Below are 20,029 nucleotides of genomic sequence, written 5' to 3'. Positions count from 1 at the left end.
GGCCAGCTCATCCAATTCAATTCAATAATATTTACAGGACCTATTGTACCAGGAGTCTGGGATACAGTATCTTCTCTATGTAACCTCTTTGCCCCACCCAAGCAGAGCTATTGTACCTTTCTTTAAAGGTAGTGGACACTTTTATTTTTATACTTATTCTGCATTGAAGTTACTTGCCTGCAGATCTGTGTCTCCTTTTACACAGTAAACTTCCAGAGGGTTAGGTATTATTCATTTCTATTTTCCCCACACCAAGTATAGAGCCCAACATACTGATTGCTCAATAAAGGTTTCCTATATGCATAAGAATAAGTGAATGAATAAACACATGAAAAATTAATGAATTAACAAAGACGAATTGGATACATTTGATACTGACCCGCAAATTACTCACTAACCGTCATCAAGCTGGGTTAGATCACAGAACTTAGAGCTGAAAAGAACCTTAAGCATCACCTTGCCCAGCGTACTGAGAGACAGGAACTTGAGTGCATGATCTTCCAACCACACACGTGTAATGTCATGACTACTGAGAGCCAAAATCTCTGACGGCTCTGGTTGCCAGGAAGCCCAAATCTACGACCTAATGAAAGTGTAAAAACTAAACTTAAACTAGAAATCTGATCAACTCCATTAGCTGTATCTATTGTATCTCCTGATGGTCAATTCCTGCACTCACAGTCTGACTGCATGTCTTTCACTATACTTACAAACATGGCTGCTCGGGACCAAGAATGCCTACGTTTAAATCCTAGTTTCACCCACGACTACCAGCTGTATGATTTTAGGCCAGTTATTTAACTTGTCTGTGCCTCAATTCCTTCCTCTATAAAATGGAAATAGTAATAATAGCTCCTACCCCATAGGGTTGTTGTAAGGATGAAATTAGTTGAGGTATGTAAGATGCTTAGAACAGTACATCATATGGTAAGTACCATGAAGGGTTGGCAATTTTTGCAATTTACTTCAAACCCATGTTGAAGGTTTAACTATAGGGCAGGTATAAATAAAAAAGTATTGTTTTCTACTGAAATCTTTTTCTTGCTAAGAAAATCATCCTTCCACTGACAGCTACTTTTCTCATCTTGTTTCTTCCTCTAAGGATACAACAATACTCAACCCTGTATGCACATTAGAAACACTCAAGAAACTTGGAAACATACCAATACCTATGCCACTCTCCCAGTTTCTGATCCAATGGGATGGGGTATGGACAACATTTTTTAAAAGCTTCCCATGTAATGCTAATGTGCAACTAAGATTGCAAATCAGTATTATAGAAATGTCCTAATACTTGTGGGTCTATTATTTTATATCAGCAGTACTGAGAACACTCCTCTTCTATTTTCGTCTAAGTATTAAAAAAATTTTCTTGAGATATAACTGACATATAACATAACAGTTTCACCATACAACATAATGATTTGATATTTGTACATATTGCAAGATGATCACTACAATAAGTCTAGTTAACATCTGTCACCATAGTGTCTAAGTATTTACTATTTGGCTATCAGCATAGCTACTGATCCATAGATAATTCTGATTATAAAGTCATGTGACTGTAGCACCACAAAGTGACTGACAGGTACTGAGACACCATCAAATTTCTCCAAAAGCAGTTATTCTGTCTAACATTACATACTCTCTAGAGAGTGTTTTTCAAATAGTGGTCGCAATAAATGGGTCACAAAATTAATTTAGTGGGCTGCAAGCAATATTTTCAAATGGAATTGAAAAGAAAATAGAATACATGACAGGTATTATGGTGTTTCTTTTTTTCTAATTTACTTTTGAGAGAGAGAGAAAGAGAGATAGGGAGAGGGAGAATCCCAAGCAGGCTCCACATGGTCAGTGCAGAGCCCAATGTGTGGCTCAAACCCGCAAACTGAGATAGTGACCTGAGCTGAAATCGAGAGTCAGATGCTTAAACGACTGAGCCACCCAGGCACCCCTGGCAGTTTCATATATTAATGTACATGTGTACATTACATGTACATATAATGCACATGTACTCACATGTACACATATGAGTGCGTGCACATGCATGTGTGCTAGCTGTGTCTGTAAAAGTACAGTATTTCTTATTGTGGGTCACAGTCAAGACATTTGAAAGCCACTGTTCTAGGCCATGCAAATTTTCTTGTTACATAATATAGCTGGAGTAGCCAAATCTCCATGGTGTCGCTTTCTGTGTTAAGTACCACACATTAAAGAAAAGGAAAGAAATGTCTATTGATGGTATCTTCCTAGTTGATTAAGGATCTGCTGCCCCCATCAATGCTCTTCCCCAGCAGCATTCATGCATTTTACTAGCCCATGCCTGGCAAAGCAACTGGTGAGCCTGATTCCCATGTCCAACTGGTAAGATTTCACTACTGGTGTTCTGCTCTCTTCTTCCTTTCTTCTTTCCCATTCTTTTCTGTCAGCCACTGCCCTGCCTCATTCCCTGCCCACTTAGCTTTCGGGAATTCATTACCAAAGAGTCAGAAATCCTGGTAGAGTCCTCAGATCTGAAGTAATTATATCATAAAAATATAATTTAAGTTAGCTGTAAATAAAATTCAGATGGGTATCACTTATTAAGATGATACACATCTCTCAAGTACAGTGGATGAATAAAAAGCGTCATCATAACCTTCACACAATCTTGGAGAGATAATAAATGATTCAGAAAATGTCTGCAGATACACATAAGGAAATATCAATGGAAGATTCATCTGGGGAATAGGACTGGGTAGGAGGTTAGTTATAAGCTTAACCTCATCCCTTCTCAATTTTTAAGTTTTTTTTTTTTTTTTTAGCACAAGTATGTATTATTATTATACTAATAAAACTAAGAACTGAAAGAAATACAGGATTAAGCATTATGTGCCAGGCACTACGCCAAGAGCTTTACTTATGGTAATCCACTTAATCCTCATAATTCTGGAGTTAGTATCTATTATTGTAACATTTTACAAATTCTGGAGTTAGTATCTATTATTGTAACATTCTGACCTCTGATCAGCAGGAAGTAACTAATATGGATCACAAAGAGTTGATATAATTCTACTCAAAAGCAAAGAAAAAAGAATGTACTGCAAAAAAAAAAAACAAAAACAAAAGGTACTTCGGTACCATTACTACCTTGGAAGATCCAGCTTAAGGATCAATGAAATAACTCCTCGGCTTTAGGAAATGCAGAACGCCAATGAGGGGCATTTTACCAATGATATTAAAATAGGATTTATGCCCTCCTGTTACCCCCTCACACTATCTTTGAAACCGAAATGCTATTAAGCAGTGATTCACTTGATGAGCTCCTCTGTTAATATATAATTACCCTTGACATCACTGGGGTGGGTAAGAATTGGGAATGAAATCAGTCAACCAATCACTGGGGTGGGCAATAATTCTCTCTCTCTCTAACATCTAATCATAATAAATGCAGAACACAAGTAATGGGGAACAGGTCTGAGTAAAGTTTTCTAGGCAGCCAGAAAAGAGTCTGAGAGTTTGGCAGGAGAGGAACAAGAAGGAAAATAAAAATCAATTCTGCAATTTCTGCAGAGCCCAGATCACTGCTCATCTACTTCCATCTCGAACCATATTCTTATGTATAAAAACCAAACTGAGGGGTGCCTGGGTGGCTCAGTCAGTTAAGTGGCCGACTTCGGCTCAGGTCATGACCTCGCAGTCCGTGAGTTCGAGCCCCACGTCAGGCTCTGGGCTGACAGCTCAGAGCCTGGAGCCTGTTTCAGATTCTGTGTCTCCCTGTCTCTGACCCTCCCCCGTTCATGCTCTGTCTCTCTCTGTCTCAAAAATAAATAAACGTTAAAAAAAATTTTTTTTAATAAAAAAAAATAAAAACCAAACTGACTTCTTATGCATTTCCTATGCCAAAGGAGGTGTCATAGTGGGACATAAACAGTGGCAGAATAACACATGAGTGAACCTCACGCAGTGAGTGATCATGGAGGGGCAGAAATTAAGAAGGGTTTGTTAACAGTCTAGGACTACCATAATGAAATACCTACTTTGAAAAAAGTCCCCCAAGATACAGCTCCTTGGTGTCTTTTGGGCAGTGTCTTCCTATAATACAGTGCTGAGTTTTTTGTGAAGGAGCAAATTCCACCATTCTCTCCCCATTTGTTTTCAGGTCCTCCTCATCCCTTTTTAGTTACCTCCTCTCTCAACTGCCCAGCAAATTCATTTATTACTAAGCCCCTTCAGTCAGTAATCAAATAAACTCAACCATGCAACAAATGTTTACCAGGTATTTTCTATAAACACAGCACTATGTATTAGTAATTTGGGATATTAACCCACTTGGGATTATAGACCAGGAATAGGTTTTTAGTGGTAGGATTTCAGACACCCCTTCAGAGACATCTATTAGAACCAAAGCTTCACTGGTTTTCTTCACATCATACCATATAAGCAATCACCTATAATACCTACCTGAAAGGTTAGTCGTCTCGAACACTGATAGAAGTAGGTTTGGACAAATAGGAAGAGTTAAGAATGGGGGAACTAGCGATTTTTTGTTTGTTTGTTTGTTTTTTGGCAAACACTTAGCTATCACTTGATAGCAGGCAGATCACTTGAAAATATGATGCCTTCTTTGAGTTTTAATGGCCCCCAATTTCCTACTGGAGTTTCAAGTTACAGTCTGATACAAGCAGTGTGGTTTTAGGTAAATCGCTTGACTAGGCTAAGACTGAGTTTCACCCATACAATGGGGACATCATACAGAGGGAAACGGAGAGGATCAAAACATTGATGTAATGGAGAAGAAGGTGTGATCCTTGCATTTTGCTATGGAAAGCAAAGAGAACTGTCCATAAAATCAGGCCTGTCTCTGTGTAGGGGCCCAGGGCAGGCTGCCCCAAGATGGGCCACTTTGGCACAAAGATTATTTTGAGTTAAAAGTAATCAAAACTTGGCAGATTCAGGAAAAGCTTTCTTCCTCCCTCTCAACTGCCTAAATTACAATGCGAGGAAGAGCCTGTACCTGGAAGAGAGCTATTAAAAGAGACTCCCCTTTACCTAGAGTTTAGCTGCATAACAGGGCAACCTTTGTTTTTCCAAGTATCTCCTTTCCCTTCTTGCTAGTGGTCTTTCTCCCTTTTGTGTCTGCAGGCCCCTCCCCTCTCCTTAGCTCAGATAAGCTTCATGCTCCCTCACTGTCCTTGGAATCTCAAGTCTGTGTGGATTCCCCACTACGCACACCTACTAAATTTGATTTTCTCCTGTTAACCTGTCTTATGTCAATTTGATTCTAAGTCCAGCTGGAAGGACTACAGGGCAGAGGAAGGTCTTCCTCCCCAACATCTGTCTTACTCTCCTCTGTACCCCAGCACCTAGCAGACTAGTGGGAATATAGTTGATACTCGTTAAGTATTTTTTGAACTGAATTGAATTTGTTGATATTAATCTAGGCCACCTTGAATGGGACAGCATTCAGCTATACGCAATAAGGTTCTGTGTACATTATATGTGAAAATACTTTAGAGAATGTTATGGGACTAAACAAATGTAAGCTCTTGTTAAACTGTTCTTTTACAAAATTCCCACATTTTCTCAACTTCCACACTTACCATGGTACATCACAGGAATAGTGCCAGTGAAATTCAGCAGGTCTTTCTGGGAACTATCTTTGAACACTGGAAGAAAAATAAAAGCCCCAAAATGTACACTCAAAAGTAGAAAAAACTGTATGAAAGTTTACGCACACACAGACCCACATACAGAAGCACACCTAATTTTTAAGGTTCATCATCTAGGCATCTGTAACTATGTTGACAAGGGGAAATTACCACATACTTGGCTTTTCTTAGAAAGCCAAGAGGATAGCTGAAAGCACAGAGGGCTTTGATACAGAAACTCCAGATTCTAGACCTACTTTCCCCACTTAGACACATGCAGCTTTACTGTTGAAGCTGTTACTTGAATCCCTTTGACCTTCAGTTTCATCATCTATAAAATAAAGAAAGCAAGACTACATCATAAAGTGGTCATAAGGATCAAATGTGATAATGTGAAAACATACTTAAGAACTTTAGGACCATAGGGGTGCCTGGGTGGCTTGGCTGGTTGAGCATATGACTTTGGCTTAGGTCATAATCTCGAGGTTCGTGACTTCAAGCCCCACATCAGGCTCGCTGCTTATCAGCACAGAGCCTGCTTCAGATCCTCTATCTCCCTCTCTCTGCCCCTCCCCACTTAAGAGTGCGCTCTCGCTCCTCTCTCTCAAAAATAAACATATATGGCACAAAAACAGACACATAGACCAATGGAATAGAATAGAAACCCCAGAACTAGACCCACAAACGTATGGCCACCTAATCTTTGACAAAGCAGGAAAGAACATCCAATGGAAAAAAGACAGTCTCTTTAACAAATGGTGCTGGGAGAACTGGACAGCAACATGCAGAAGGTTGAAACTAGACCACTTTCTCACACCATTCACAAAAATAAACTCAAAATGGATAAAGGACCTGAATGTGAGACAGGAAACCATCAAAACCTTAGAGGAGAAAGCAGGAAAAGACCTCTCTGACCTCAGCCGTAGCAATCTCTTACTCGACACATCCCCAAAGGCAAGGGAATTAAAAGCAAAAGTGAATTACTGGGACTTTATGAAGATAAAAAGCTTCTGCACAGCAAAGGAAACAACCAACAAAACTAAAAGGCAACCAACGGAATGGGAAAAGATATTTGCAAATGACATATCGGACAAAGGGCTAGTATCCAAAATCTATAAAGAGCTCACCAAACTCCACACCCGAAAAGCAAATAACCCAGTGAAGAAATGGGCAGAAAACATGAATAGACACTTCTCTAAAGAAGACATCCGGATGGCCAACAGGCACATGAAAAGATGTTCAGCGTCGCTCCTTATCAGGGAAATACAAATCAAAACCACACTCAGATATCACCTCACGCCAGTCAGAGTGGCCAAAATGAACAAATCAGGAGACTATAGATGCTGGAGAGGATGTGGAGAAACGGGAACCCTCTTGCACTGTTGGTGGGAATGCAAATTGGTGCAGCCGCTCTGGAAAGCAGTGTGGAGGTTCCTCAGAAAATTAAAAATAGACCTACCCTATGACCCAGCAATAGCACTGTTAGGAATTTATCCAAGGGACACAGGAGTACTGATGCATAGGGGCACTTGTACCCCAATGTTCATAGCAGCACTCTCAACAATAGCCAAATTATGGAAAGAGCCTAAATGTCCATCAACTGATGAATGGATAAAGAAATTGTGGTTTATATACACTATGGAATACTACGTGGCAATGAGAAAAAATGAAATATGGCCTTTTGTAGCAACGTGGATGGAACTGGAGAGTGTGATGCTAAGTGAAATAAGCCATACAGAGAAAGACAGATACCATATGGTTTCACTCTTATGTGGATCCTGAGAAACTTAACAGGAACCCATGGGGGAGGGGAAGCAAAAAAAAAAAAAAAACAAGAGGTTAGAGTGGGAGAGAGCCAAAGCATAAGAGACTGTTGAGAACTGAGAGCAAACTAAGGGTTGATGGGGGGTGGGAGGGAGGAGAGGGTGGGTGATGGGTACTGAAGAGGGCACCTTTTGGGATGAGCACTGGGTGTTGTATGGAAACCAATTTGACAATAAATTTCATATATAAATAAAAAAAAATAAATAATAAATAAATAAATATCATCCTCTCTTGGGAAACTAATACAAAATTGTCATAGGAAGAGGTGATCAAAGTAAATGCAACCAAAAAAAAAAAAAAAAAAAAAAAAGGAAGGAAGGAATGTATCATAAAGGTGTCAGAAGTTTAATGAAAATAGTTTCTAGTATTTTGCAGTAAGTGTGGTATGCCAGCTTTAAAATTTTTTCACTTACTCCTTTTAATATTCTAAATAAATATACAGTTTCATAACCTAGCTCTGTATTTGAAATTTTATATTCTTTTTTTGATGAAGACCTACCCCCACTCAGTTCCTATAAAATCTTCTATGACTTGGACAGAACTGTTCTTAAAAAGTAATTTTTCATAAGAGACTCTTTGACATGGAGAACAAACAGAGGGGTACTGGGAGGGGTGGGAGGGGGGATGGGCTAAATGGGTAAGGGGCAATAAGGAATCTACTCCTGAAATCATTGTTGCACTGTATGCTAATTTAGATGTAAATTAAAAAATCAAATTAATAAAAAGGTAACTTTTGTTTCTAAAATAAAAAAAAAATAAATAAAATAAAAATAAATAAATAAAAATAAATAAATAAACATATAAAAAAAAGTTTAGGACTATAAAACTCAGGGACACCATCAAATAACTGTCACATATTGTTGCATCCACACGGCTCCTGAAACAGAATGCTACGGGCACCAGTGACAGTCACAACAAAGTTTATTACAATGAGAGGCAAGGCCGACAGATCGGGACCAACACTCTTGATAAGAGTGCGGCCTCGAACAGCCGGGGTACAGAGTTTATAACCGATCACATCGTTTTATCATCACCTGGGAACAGAACAAAGAAACAGTTTCCAGATGAGTTAGAAACAGCTGCCTAATGAGGTGTTTATTTTAGACTTTCTGCCTCTAAGTTGCAACCAGTGGATCTCCTTGACCCTGCCTCTGACACTCTTTCTTTGAACTTTTGTTTCCTTAATTGGTGAAGCCTAATTTACAAGAGTATGAGGCTAGTTTACAAGAGCAAAGCAAGGCTGTTATCTCTCAACCTTCAGTGTCAAAACAAAGCTGTTATTTTTCAAGCTAAGCGTTAGCCCTACACTACAATTTAACCCTTACAATATAAAAGTTATAATCATTTTCAGATACCAGACTCCAACTTTACAATTTTAAGATTTTATAATTTTAGGGGCGCCTGGGTGGCGCAGTCGGTTAAGCGTCCGACTTCAGCCAGGTCACGATCTCACGGTCCGTGAGTTCGAGCCCCGCGTCGGGCTCTGGGCTGATGGCTCAGAGCCTGGAGCCTGTTTCCGATTCTGTGTCTCCCTCTCTCTCTGCCCCTCCCCCGTTCATGCTCTGTCTCTCTCTGTCCCAAAAATAAATAAAAACGTTGAAAAAAAAAAAGATTTTATAATTTTATAATCTTTAGATGCAATTAAGAAAAAAAAAGTTAGCTTTATTTTTTTTAAGCTCACTTATTTTGAGAGAGAGAGAGAGAGAGAGAGCGCGAGAGCGCACAAGCAGGCCAGGGCAGAGGGAGAGGGAGAAAGAGAATCCCAAGCAGGGTCTGTGCTGATAGCTCTGTGCTAATGGTGAGATCATGACCTAAGTCAAAATCAAGAGTCTGTCACTCAACCAACTGAGCCACCCAGGTGCCTCTGTAACTTTCAACTTAGTTTCACTTTTCTTATTGATTTATGGCTTAAATAAGTAAGATATTTTTTTAAAGGAGTGCACTAGCTAGAATGATCACCAGGTATTGTATGTAAGTACTGAATCACTAAATTGTACACCTGAAACTAATATTACATTGTATGTTAACTAACAGGAATTTAAATAAAAACTTAAAAAAAATATCTTATTGGTTTTGTTAATGTTAAAAGTGTATATGTCTGGGGCGCCTGGGTGGCGCAGTCGGTTAAGCGTCCGACTTCAGCCAGGTCACGATCTCGCGGTCCGCGAGTTCGAGCCCCGCGTCGGGCTCTGGGCTGATGGCTCAGAGCCTGGAGCCTGCTTCCGATTCTGTGTCTCCCTCTCTCTCTCTGCCCCTCCCCCGTTCATGCTCTGTCTCTCTCTGTCCCAAAAATAAATAAATGTTGGGGAAAAAAAAAAAAAGTGTATATGTCTGTAGAAATCTATTAAGTTACCGAAACATGAACTAAAGTGTAAGACTCGCCCATAATTCCTTTATGGAAAGACAACCATTTAGCATATTCTTCCGAAGGCCTTTTTAAAAATTCATAAACTTTTGGGACGCCTGGGTGGCTCAGTCAGTTGAACGTCCAACATCGGCTCAAGTCATGATCTCATCGTTTGTGGGTTCAAGCCCCGTGTCAGGCTCTGTGCTGACAGCTCAGAGCCTGGAGCCTGCTTCAGATTCTGGGTCTCCCTCTCTCTCTGCCCCTCCCCTGCTAGTGCTGTCTCTCTCTCTCTCTCTCTCTCTCTCTCTCTCTCTCTCAAAAATAAGTAAACATTGGGGCGCCTGGGTGGCTCAGTCGGTTAAGCGGCCGACTTCGGCTCAGGTCATGATCTCACGGTCCGTGAGTTTGAGCCCCGCGTCAGGCTCTGTGCTGCCAGCTCAGAGCCTGGAGCCTGTTTCAGATTCTGTGTCTCCCTCTCTCTGACCCTCCCCTGTTCATGCTCTGTCTCTCCCAAAAATAAAATAAAGTGTTAAAAAAAAAAAAATAAGTAAACATTAAAAAAAGTTCATAAACTTTTTTTTACATATGAAATTGTATCACACAGTCTGTTCTGTGAACTTTTTACTTATTTAATTCATTCATTTTTATTCTCTTTGATTCCTATTGTAAATAACACAATTATTATACTTTAAGTTTTATTTAGAAATTGTTCTTTTAATTTTGTCTTAACTCACAGCTTGGGTTGTAAAAAAATATGTAAGATAATGTAGATAAAACATTTGGAAACATATCTGGCATTCAATAAAAAGTAGCTGTCATATCCCCGATCCCACTCATTTATGCAGCACCAAATAATGAGGTGCTAATCAAGAGAGGCCAGTCACAGATGGGCTAGAATTTAATAATTTCTTCCACATGTGAAATTAACTAGCTATCCCTAAGAAATACTTCAATAACTCCTCAAAATTTCTAATATATAAATCTGAATTAGATACATTTCTAACTAATTCTAATATAAAACATTCCCATGGAATATAAATAAGTTTTTGAAAACCATGTGTTTTGACTAATTTGTGGGTCCTAAAATCAATTTTGTGAATCTCAATTAGCATTTGTCTTTGAATGAAATGGAATGGAATAGAAAATGCCAGAATGTACACACTATTTCAGTTATGTGTCTATGGAGTCAGGATATAAAATGCATTGAAAAAATTTTTTTTAAATGTTTATTTATTTTTGAGACAGAGTGTAAGCGGGGGAGGGGCAGAGAAAGAGGGAGACAGAATCCAAAGCAGGTTCCAGGCTCTGAGCTGTCAGCACAGAGCCTGACATGGGGCTTGAACCCATGAACCATAAGACCATGACCTGAGCCAAAGTTGGTCACTCAACCGACTGAGCCATGCAGGGGCCCCTAAAATGCATTTTCAAGTGTGATTTGTGGTCAGAAATTTTAAAAGACAGTGAAGTAAAATCTTTCTTAGGTAACTATAAGTGAACAAGATAACTAAAACTTTTGTTATTAATAATTCAGACTCAACCATTTATGTGGTAGGCAGTACAATGGCCTCCAAAGATGTCCAATATCCTAATCCTTGGTACCTGTGAATATGTTATCTTACTTGGCAAAGAGACATTTTAGATGCAGTTAAGGACCCTGTGATGGGGAAATTATTCTGTATTATTGGAGTAAGCCTAATCTAATCACACTGGGCCTTAAAATCAGAGATATGACTAGAGAAGAATGGTCAGAGACATGCAACATTGCTAGCTTTGAAGATGGAGGAAAGAGATCACAAGCTAAAGAATATGGCTAACCTTTAGAAACTAAAAAAGGCAAGGCGGGGTGCCTGGGTGTCTCAGTCACTAGAGCATGTGACTCTTGATCTCAAGGTGGTGAGTTCGAGCCCTACCTTGTGTGTAGAGATTACTGGAAGAAATACATAAACTAAATAATAATAATAATAATAATAATAAAAAAGGCAAAGAATTACATTCTCTGCCAGAGCCTCCAGAAAGGAATTAAGACCTGCCAACACTTTGCTTTTGGCCTAAATGTCTAACCTAAAGAGACATGTGTTGGACTTCTAGCCTACAGAACTCTAAGATAGTAAACTTGCGCTTTTTTGAGCTACTAATAAATTTGTGCTGATTGGTTGTTGTTTGTTTATTTATTCATACTCAAGTATAATTAACACACAATGTTATATTAGTTTCAGATGTACAATATAATGATTCAACAATTCTACACATTTCTCAGTTCTCATCAAGGTAAGTGTACTCTGAATCCCTTCTCTCTTTCACTCATCCACCCACCTACCTACCCTCTGGCAACCACCAGTTTGTTTTAAAACTAATACAATATAAGTTGTATTAACTTAAATTTCCTCAGAAAACACAGGTCACAAAGTATAGTTGAAAATCAGGGGATAAAAGAGAGAAGTGAGAAATTACAATTTTGTAGCTCTCTAAGTATAATTCACAATTTACTAAAGTTAATAGTAGAGGTTATGACTCTTACCATAGGTGTCCATGGAATATCTGAAATGTGGGAAAAACCTATTTACATTCTTTAGTTCTTCCACAGTTAGATCTCTGAACTTGTACTGAAAAGAGAAAGATGAGAACCAAGTAAGAATCAAGCTACAAGCTGCAGAACGATTACAATTAGCACTGAACAGAACACCATGTGCTAGGCCCCCGGCTCTGAGTTTTATGAACATGGATAGTATGTGATTTACTCTTTTTAATAATGACCCCATGAAGTAGGTAGCAGGGCTTATGACTGCTCTACTTTACAGAAGATGAAAATGAAAGCTAGAGAAGCAAACTAACTTGCTGAGTTAGACAGTTAGAGTCAAGCCAGAGCTCAAACTCTGGACTTGGGCCTTTTATCACTAAATTAAACTAAATTTCCAAATACCTCCTGAAAGCTTAAGAAAGAGGGCAGGAGCACCACCCCTGTCACCACTATTCAAGATCCAAGTCTCCTCCTTGAATACCTCATTCAAGGAATGAGACACCCTGAATTCCCCTCCTAACCCTCCTGGCACTGCATCCTGGGTTTCAAAGGGAGAACAGACATCACTCAAGGGTTTGCAGTCAAGTTGAGTCAACTGCCTCTTTATTCATCCAGATGTACTCCCAGAAATACTACCTTGGCAAAGTCATTTAACTTCTTTGAACTTATTTCCTCATTTGCAAAGAGAGCCACCTCCTAGACTTGTGCTGAGGATTACATGAAGGAAAGAAAAAGTATGTGAAGAATCTATTATCAATCTCAAAATGAAATTTGAGGAGATAGTTACATTTGCAATAGTATCAAAAAGAAAAAAACTACTTAGAAATAATTTGAACAAGATGTAAAACTTAGTGTAGAAACTACAAAACATTGTTGAAAGAAATTAAAGTATATCTAAGTAAAAGAAAGCCATCCCTTGTTAGTAGATCAGACGACTTGCTATTGTTAAGATGGTAATATTCCCCAACGGATTCAATAATCAACAATCCTTATCAGTATCCCAACTGGCTTTTTGTTTGCAAAAATTTACAAATCGATCTTAAAATTCAAAAAATTAAAAACAGAATTACCCTAGCAAAGGAAACAATCAGCAAAACTAAAAGGCAACCGAGGGAATGAGAGAAGATATTTGCAAATGACATATCAGATAAAGGGTTAGTATCCAAAATCTATAAAGAACTTATCAAACTCAACACCCAAAAAACAAATAATCCAGTGAAGAAATGGGCTAAAGACATGAATAGACACTTTTCCAAGGAAGACATCCAGATGGCCAACTGACACATGAAAAAATGTTCAACATCACTCATCATCAGGGAAAGACAAATCAAAACCACAATGAGATACCACCTCACACCTGTCAGACTGGCTAACATGAACAACTCAGGCAACAACAGTTGTTGGCAAGAACGTGGAGAAAGAGGATTGCTTTTGCATTGTTGGTGGGAATGCAAATTGGTGCAACCACTCTGGAAAACAGTATGGAGGTTCCTCAAAAAACTAAAAATAGAACTACCCTGCGACCCAGCAATTGCACTACTAGGCATTTATCCAAGAGATACAGGTATGCTGTTTCGAAGGGACACATGCACCCCCATGCTTACAGCAGCACTATCGACAACAGCCAAAGTATAGAAAGAGTCCAAATGTCCATTGATGGATGAATGGATAAAGAAGATGTGGTACAGATATACAATGGAGTATTACTCGGCAATCAAATAGAATGAAATCTTGCCATTTGCAACTACGTGGATGGAACTGGAGGGTATTATGCTAAGTGAAATTTGTCAGAGAAAGACAAAAATCATATCACTTCACTAATCTGAGGACTTTAAGAGACAAAACAGATGAACATAAGGGAAGGGAAACAAAAATAATATAAAAACAGGGAGGGGGACAAAGCATAAGAGACTCATAAATATGGAGAACAGAGGCTTAGTGGAGGGGTTGTCGGGGGGGGGGGGGGATGGGCTAAATGGATAAGGGGCACTAAGGAATCTACTCCTGAAATCATTGTTGCACTATATGCTAACTAATTTGGATGTAAATTTAAAAAAATAAAAAATAAAATTAAAAAAAAAAAAGAATTATCCTACAACCCAGCAATTGCACTACTAGGTATTTATCCAAAGGATACCAAAATGCTGATTCGAAGCAGCACATGCACCCCGATGATTATAGCAGCACTATCAACAACAGCCAAATTATGAAAGAGGCCAAATGTCCATTGACTGATGAATGGATAAAGATGTAGTATATATATGCAATGGAATACTATTCAGCGATCAGAAAAAATGAAACCTTGCCATTTGTAACAACGTGGACAGAACTAGAGTGTATTATGCTAAGCAAAATAAGTCAGAGAAAGACCAGTATCATATAATTTCACTCATATGTGGAATTTAAGAAACAAAAGAGATGAACACAAGGGAAGGGAAGGAAAAATAAGATAAAAACAGAGAGAGAGGCAAACCATAAGAGACTCTTAAAGACAGAGAACAAAACTGAGGGTTGCTGGAGGGGTGGTGGGTAGGGGGTGGGCTAAATGGGTGATGGGCATTAAGGAGGGCACTTGTTGGGATGAGCACTGGGTGTCGTAAGTGATGAATAACTGGGTTCTACTCTGGAAACCAATACTACACTGTATGCTAACTAATTTGAATTTAAATAAATAAAATTTTTAAAATTCAGATGGGAATGCAAGAGACCTAGCACAGCCCAAAACAATCCTGTAAAAGAACAGAAGAGTTGGAGGATGCATACTATAATTAAAAGACAGGCTATAATAAAAACACAGAAAACAGTAAGTATGGGAGAGGATGTGAAGAAGTCAGAACCCCTGTATACATAAGCTACTGCTAGTGGGAAAGTGGTACAGCCGTTTTGGAAAAGTTTGGCAGTCCTTCAAAAGATTTAAGCATAGAGCTACCGTACGACCAGCAATTCCACTAAGGTATAGAACCAAGAAAAGGGGAAACATATGTCCACACAAAAACACGTGCACTATTGTTCAAAGAAGCGTTACTTATAATAGCCAACAAGTGAAAACATGCTAAATCTCCATCAACTGATGAATGGATAAATAAAATGTAATATATCCATAAAATGGAATATTCAGCCACAAAAAGAATAAAAGAATTGATACATACTACAACATGGATGAACCTTGAAAACGTTATGCTAAGTGAAAGAAAGCAGACACAAAAGGCCACATATTATATGATTTGTATATGGAATATCCAGAACAGGCAAATCCATGAGGCAGAAAGTAGATTAGTGGGAGCCTCTCTGAGCCTTAAGTTTTTCATTTGCAAAAGATATATAGCTCCACTGCCTACCAACTGCAACAGGTATGTATGAGGACCTTATGATTAACATATGTAAAAGTAAGATATTAAACAAAAATGTATACAATAGTAAGTACAGACAGGAAGTGATGAATCCACATAAAGCATATCTAAGTTAGAGAAAGGCCTCCAGCAACAGCTGCCTACAATTTGCGTTAGAGTCTAGAAAATGAGAGGGAAGGGGGAGGATCATTTTAAGATGGGAAGAAATTTGGCAGAAGAGAAAGCCCATCATTATTAACAACTTGAGGGCAGGAATCACCTCTTACTCATCTTTGTACCTCCCCACAGCACTTAGCACTGGGTATGCCTCTGATAAATACAGGCTGGATGGGAGTTAGCAAAGAGGTAGATTTATACGAGAATGATCCACAGGACTGGGCATCAAAACTAAGAAGTGAGGGGCGCCTGGGTAGCTCCGTAGGTTAACCGCTGACTTCAGCTCAGGTCATGATCTCGCGGTTCGTGGGCTCAAACCCCGTGTCAGGCTCTGTGCTGACAGCTCAGAGCCTGGAGCCTGCTTTGGATTCTGTGTCTCCCTCTCTCTCCGCTCCTTCCCCACTTGTGCTCTGTCTCCCTCTGTCTCTCAAAAATAAATAAACATTAAAAAAAAATTAAAAAAAACCCAAAAACTAGGAAGTGATCAGTATTAATTACAGCAGGGTGAAATGAGTTCCAGATTCAGAGTCCCTGACTCAGCATCAACAAAAGTGAATGAAATCATCCCACCAATGTACAGAAGGCTGCACTGCTGTCAGCTGATATATTCATTATGAATGAAAACAATTTTGTTTTGTTTCCTACTTAAAATTATAAGCTGTTTTCTAGATCTTTAATGTCCCATGAGAATGTAATTATTAATGGCATACACATCATAATTGATTTAATTGCAAAACTGTTATAAAAGTGTGTCAAAGGAGGGCAAAAACACTCTTCCTTAGGGACTGAATACCCAAATGTCACTAGTATAGTCAAATATGTGATTTGCCTTAAAAAAAATTTTTTTTAATATTTTTGAGAGAGAGAGAGAAAGAGGAACAGAGAGAGAGACACAGAATCTAAAGCAGGCTCCAGGCTCTGAGCTGTCAGCACAGAGCCCGCATGACACGGGGCTCGAACTCACAAAGCGGGGGTTCGTGACCTGAACTGAAGTTGGACACTTAACCGACTGAGCCACCCGGTCGCCCCTGATTTGCCTTTTTGACACCTAAAAAGACAGATCTATTTTGTTTGTCCTAAAAATTTTTCTTCACATCATTTTCAGTATATATGAAACAGAATATCTTCTTATTATAATATTAAGACACACATTCCATTATTGTTCCTATTAACACCAAAGAGAAGTCTGCCTAACATTCTCTAAGGAAATGTGCCTCAGACAATCCCATGTGCTTAAAGGGTGGAGGCATGCCACTAAAGAGGAAAATTGGCCTGTGAGATTCGAAAGCTAAAATAATTATACTGTCATAAAAGTCAGTAACTGAAAAATTGAGAAGTTACGAAAATTTTAGCTTTATCTACTATACTACAGTATTTTTATTTCGTACACTTATATTTATGAAAAGTACGTAAGAGTATTCTTATATGACCTATGTTCAAATGTAGGACACATTGAGGAATACTTCATGGCATCATGTCATTAAAAAAATGTTAACAGGAGGCACCTGGGTGGCTCAGTTGGTTAAGCCTCCAACTCTATTTCAGCTCAGGTCATGGTCTCATGCTTCACGGGTTTGAGCCCCACGTCTGGCTCTGCATTGACAGTGTGGAGCCTGCTTGCGATTCTCTTTCTCCCTTTCTCTCTGCTCTTCCTGTTAGCTCTCTCTCCCAAAATTAAAAACAAAAACATTAAAAAAAAATTGTTAACAGGAAGGTATCTTACAGATCAAGTCCAACTTACTGTTCTACGAGTGAGCAGAGCAAATCTAGGTTAAGTTACCTGTCCAAGGTAACCCAACGAGGGATGTGGGAAATAGGAATTAGGGAACCAGATAATCTTTCTAAACTTAATATCTAAAACAAATTAAAGGATATATACACATGTGTGTATGTGTATATATGTACATATATATATAAATACACACATACACAAACATATACACTAATTTTGAAGAATGAACAGCATGCCCCAACTCACTCACATGTGATTTAGAAATAGTAACATCTAACAAAACTTTCTATGATGGAAAAGATCTATGTGTGATAGGTCTAATAGAGTAGCCACCAGCCACATGGGGCTGACAAAATGTGGCTGGTGTGACTGAGAAACTCAATTTTTAATTTTAGCTAGTTTTGACAAATAGCCACTTGTGGCTCCTGGATACCATACTGGACAGCACAGACCTCTCCAACACCATTACATCTGTCTGACTACTCCTCTCGACCACTCAACTGCCTCCCCTGAATTGTATATTCACTTTCCTCTGCTTTCGTCCTCTGGTTTTATCATGCATGTGAGTGCATCCCTAAACAACACATTATTTAGTATTCATATTTATTGTTTAGTTTTTAATTTTAATTTTGTTGGCTTTATCAAAACATAATTTTGCATATACCCTCCAATTTTTTTTCACTCAACATCATGTCTCTAAGATTCATTTGTATTGTTGCCATGTTGTAGCTCAGTCATTTTCATTGCCACATAGTAGTGTTTTCCATTGTGTGGATATACAACAAATTATCCTTCCTTCTGTTAATGTACGTTTGGGTTGTTTCTGTAGTTATGAATAATTATGCAGGTATCTGTTGCTTCATACACTATGAATTCTCTATGGTAGCCACCTAGAGGTAGAGGGGATATAAAACCCACATAATCAAATTAACAAGACCCAACTGTTCTTCAAAATGGTTAAATAACCATTTAACCACCAGCAGTGTGGCTGAGGCAAGTGCATCCTCCAAATCATCTAAATTATCTTAATTTATGCTAATCTAATGAGGGAAAAATTATGAAGTTCTTTTTCTACTCTCAACTTTAACAGTTCTTCCCACTGAACAATAAATACATCATGCTCCCCTCCTTAAAAAACTTGAGAGAGTGGTTCTCTGAGGAGGAGAACAAAGGGTGTAATGGTAAGCATGATGATACTTCTCTTCCTACAAGATGATACATCTGCACCTGTCACAGTAGATAAAATCATTCAAGTCAATTAAATAAACATTTCTACTCATGAGGCTTCACAACCCCGCACAGATGTACAAACTGCCCCAACTAAGTCAAATCCAACAAAATGGCATACATGTATAGTTTCTGCACGGGGAAGTTTTAAGGAAGCATTAAGAATCACTTAACCAGAAAGCTGGATACAAGAAAAGAATGAAATCTTGCCATTTGCAGCAATGTGGATGGAACTGAAGGGGTATTATGCTAAGTGAAATAAGTCAGAGAAAGATACCATGTGTTTTTACTCAAATGTGGATCTTGAGAAACTTAACAGAAGACTGTGGGTGAAGGCAATGGGAAAAAAATAGTTAGAGGGAGGGAGGCAAACCATAAGAGACCCTTAAATACAGAGAACAAACTAAGCGTTTATGGAGGGGCAGGGGAGAGGGGAAAATGGGTGGGTGATGGGCATTGAGGAGGAGGAGGGCACTTGTTGGGAAGAGCACAGGGTGTTGTATGGAAGCCAATTTGACAACAAATTATATTTAAAAAAAAAAAAAAAAAGAAAGGAAGCTGGTGAAAAGGGGGTTGCCTCAGAATATACATTGGTGGGAAGCCAAAGAAACTGGACCAAGAGCCTGGACTAACCTGGAAACTGGAGCTAGTCATGCCCTAGAAACGTAGGTTAGACTTCTGGGTCAGGCCTCCCGCTCAACCCTTCAAACATTAAGAGGATCTCTTCTGGGCCTTCAAGCCCTGTCTCCATTCCTATATCTACTCAAGTCTTTCATTCAATGCACAGTTATTTAGAAGCCCCTGCTCCGGCCAGGCACAGTGCTAGGGAAGGGCAACAGCACCCTCTCTGCCGTCAGAGTTCACCGCATGAGTAAATAAATAACTGTAAATAAGTAATTATTCCACAATGTGATAATCCATACTTCTGAAGGCAAGCGGAGAGAAGGGCGTGATTCCATCTTGCAGGGAGTGACATCTGAGCTGAGTCTCAGAAGGGAAGATTGCAAAGCAAAAAAAAAAGGGGGGGGGGGGGCAGGCCATTTCAACATAGGGAAAGGCGTGGTTAAAGGCACTGGCGAGCGCTGGGAGCTAAGTCGCCGAAACGCTGGTGGCGTGAGAACTCACACCGCGTGGAGGGCAGGGGTTTCGGAGTCGTGGGCGGAGCCACAGCCCCGACCCGAGGGATGTAGGGCTCCCGAGGGAGAAGCCCGCGGCCTCCCAGGGACCACTCCCCAGAGCCGGCTT

At 39.2% G+C, this 20,029-nt stretch overlaps 1 protein-coding gene across 5 annotated transcripts in view; it reads right to left on the bottom strand.

The window, feature by feature from the left end:
- Positions 1-20,029, bottom strand: part of UEVLD (UEV and lactate/malate dehyrogenase domains) — a 59,207-nt gene that overhangs the window by 38,909 nt on the left and 269 nt on the right. The window contains exons 1-3 of one of the 5 annotated variants that reach the window (XM_086677834.1): positions 19,708-19,988; positions 12,320-12,404; positions 5,583-5,648 (exon numbers count right to left, since the gene is read on the bottom strand). In XM_086677834.1, coding sequence (XP_086533960.1) covers positions 5,583-5,648; positions 12,320-12,404; positions 19,708-19,833 — 277 coding nt within the window. In that variant the 5' untranslated portion in view covers positions 19,834-19,988. Of the gene's footprint in view, positions 1-5,582; positions 5,649-12,319; positions 12,405-19,417; positions 19,439-19,707; positions 19,989-20,029 lie in introns of those variants that run through there. The other 4 variants (XM_086677833.1, XM_086677831.1, XM_086677832.1 and 1 more) reach the window with 4 other exon arrangements.

The sequence above is a fragment of the Puma concolor genome, chromosome D1 (genome assembly GCF_028749965.1).
Source record: "Puma concolor isolate L17-30 chromosome D1, mPumCon1.1.hap2, whole genome shotgun sequence".
Taxonomy (NCBI): domain Eukaryota; kingdom Metazoa; phylum Chordata; class Mammalia; order Carnivora; family Felidae; genus Puma; species Puma concolor.
The sequence above is the reverse complement of the archived record's forward strand: the minus strand, read 5'-3'. Positions and strand labels throughout refer to the sequence as shown.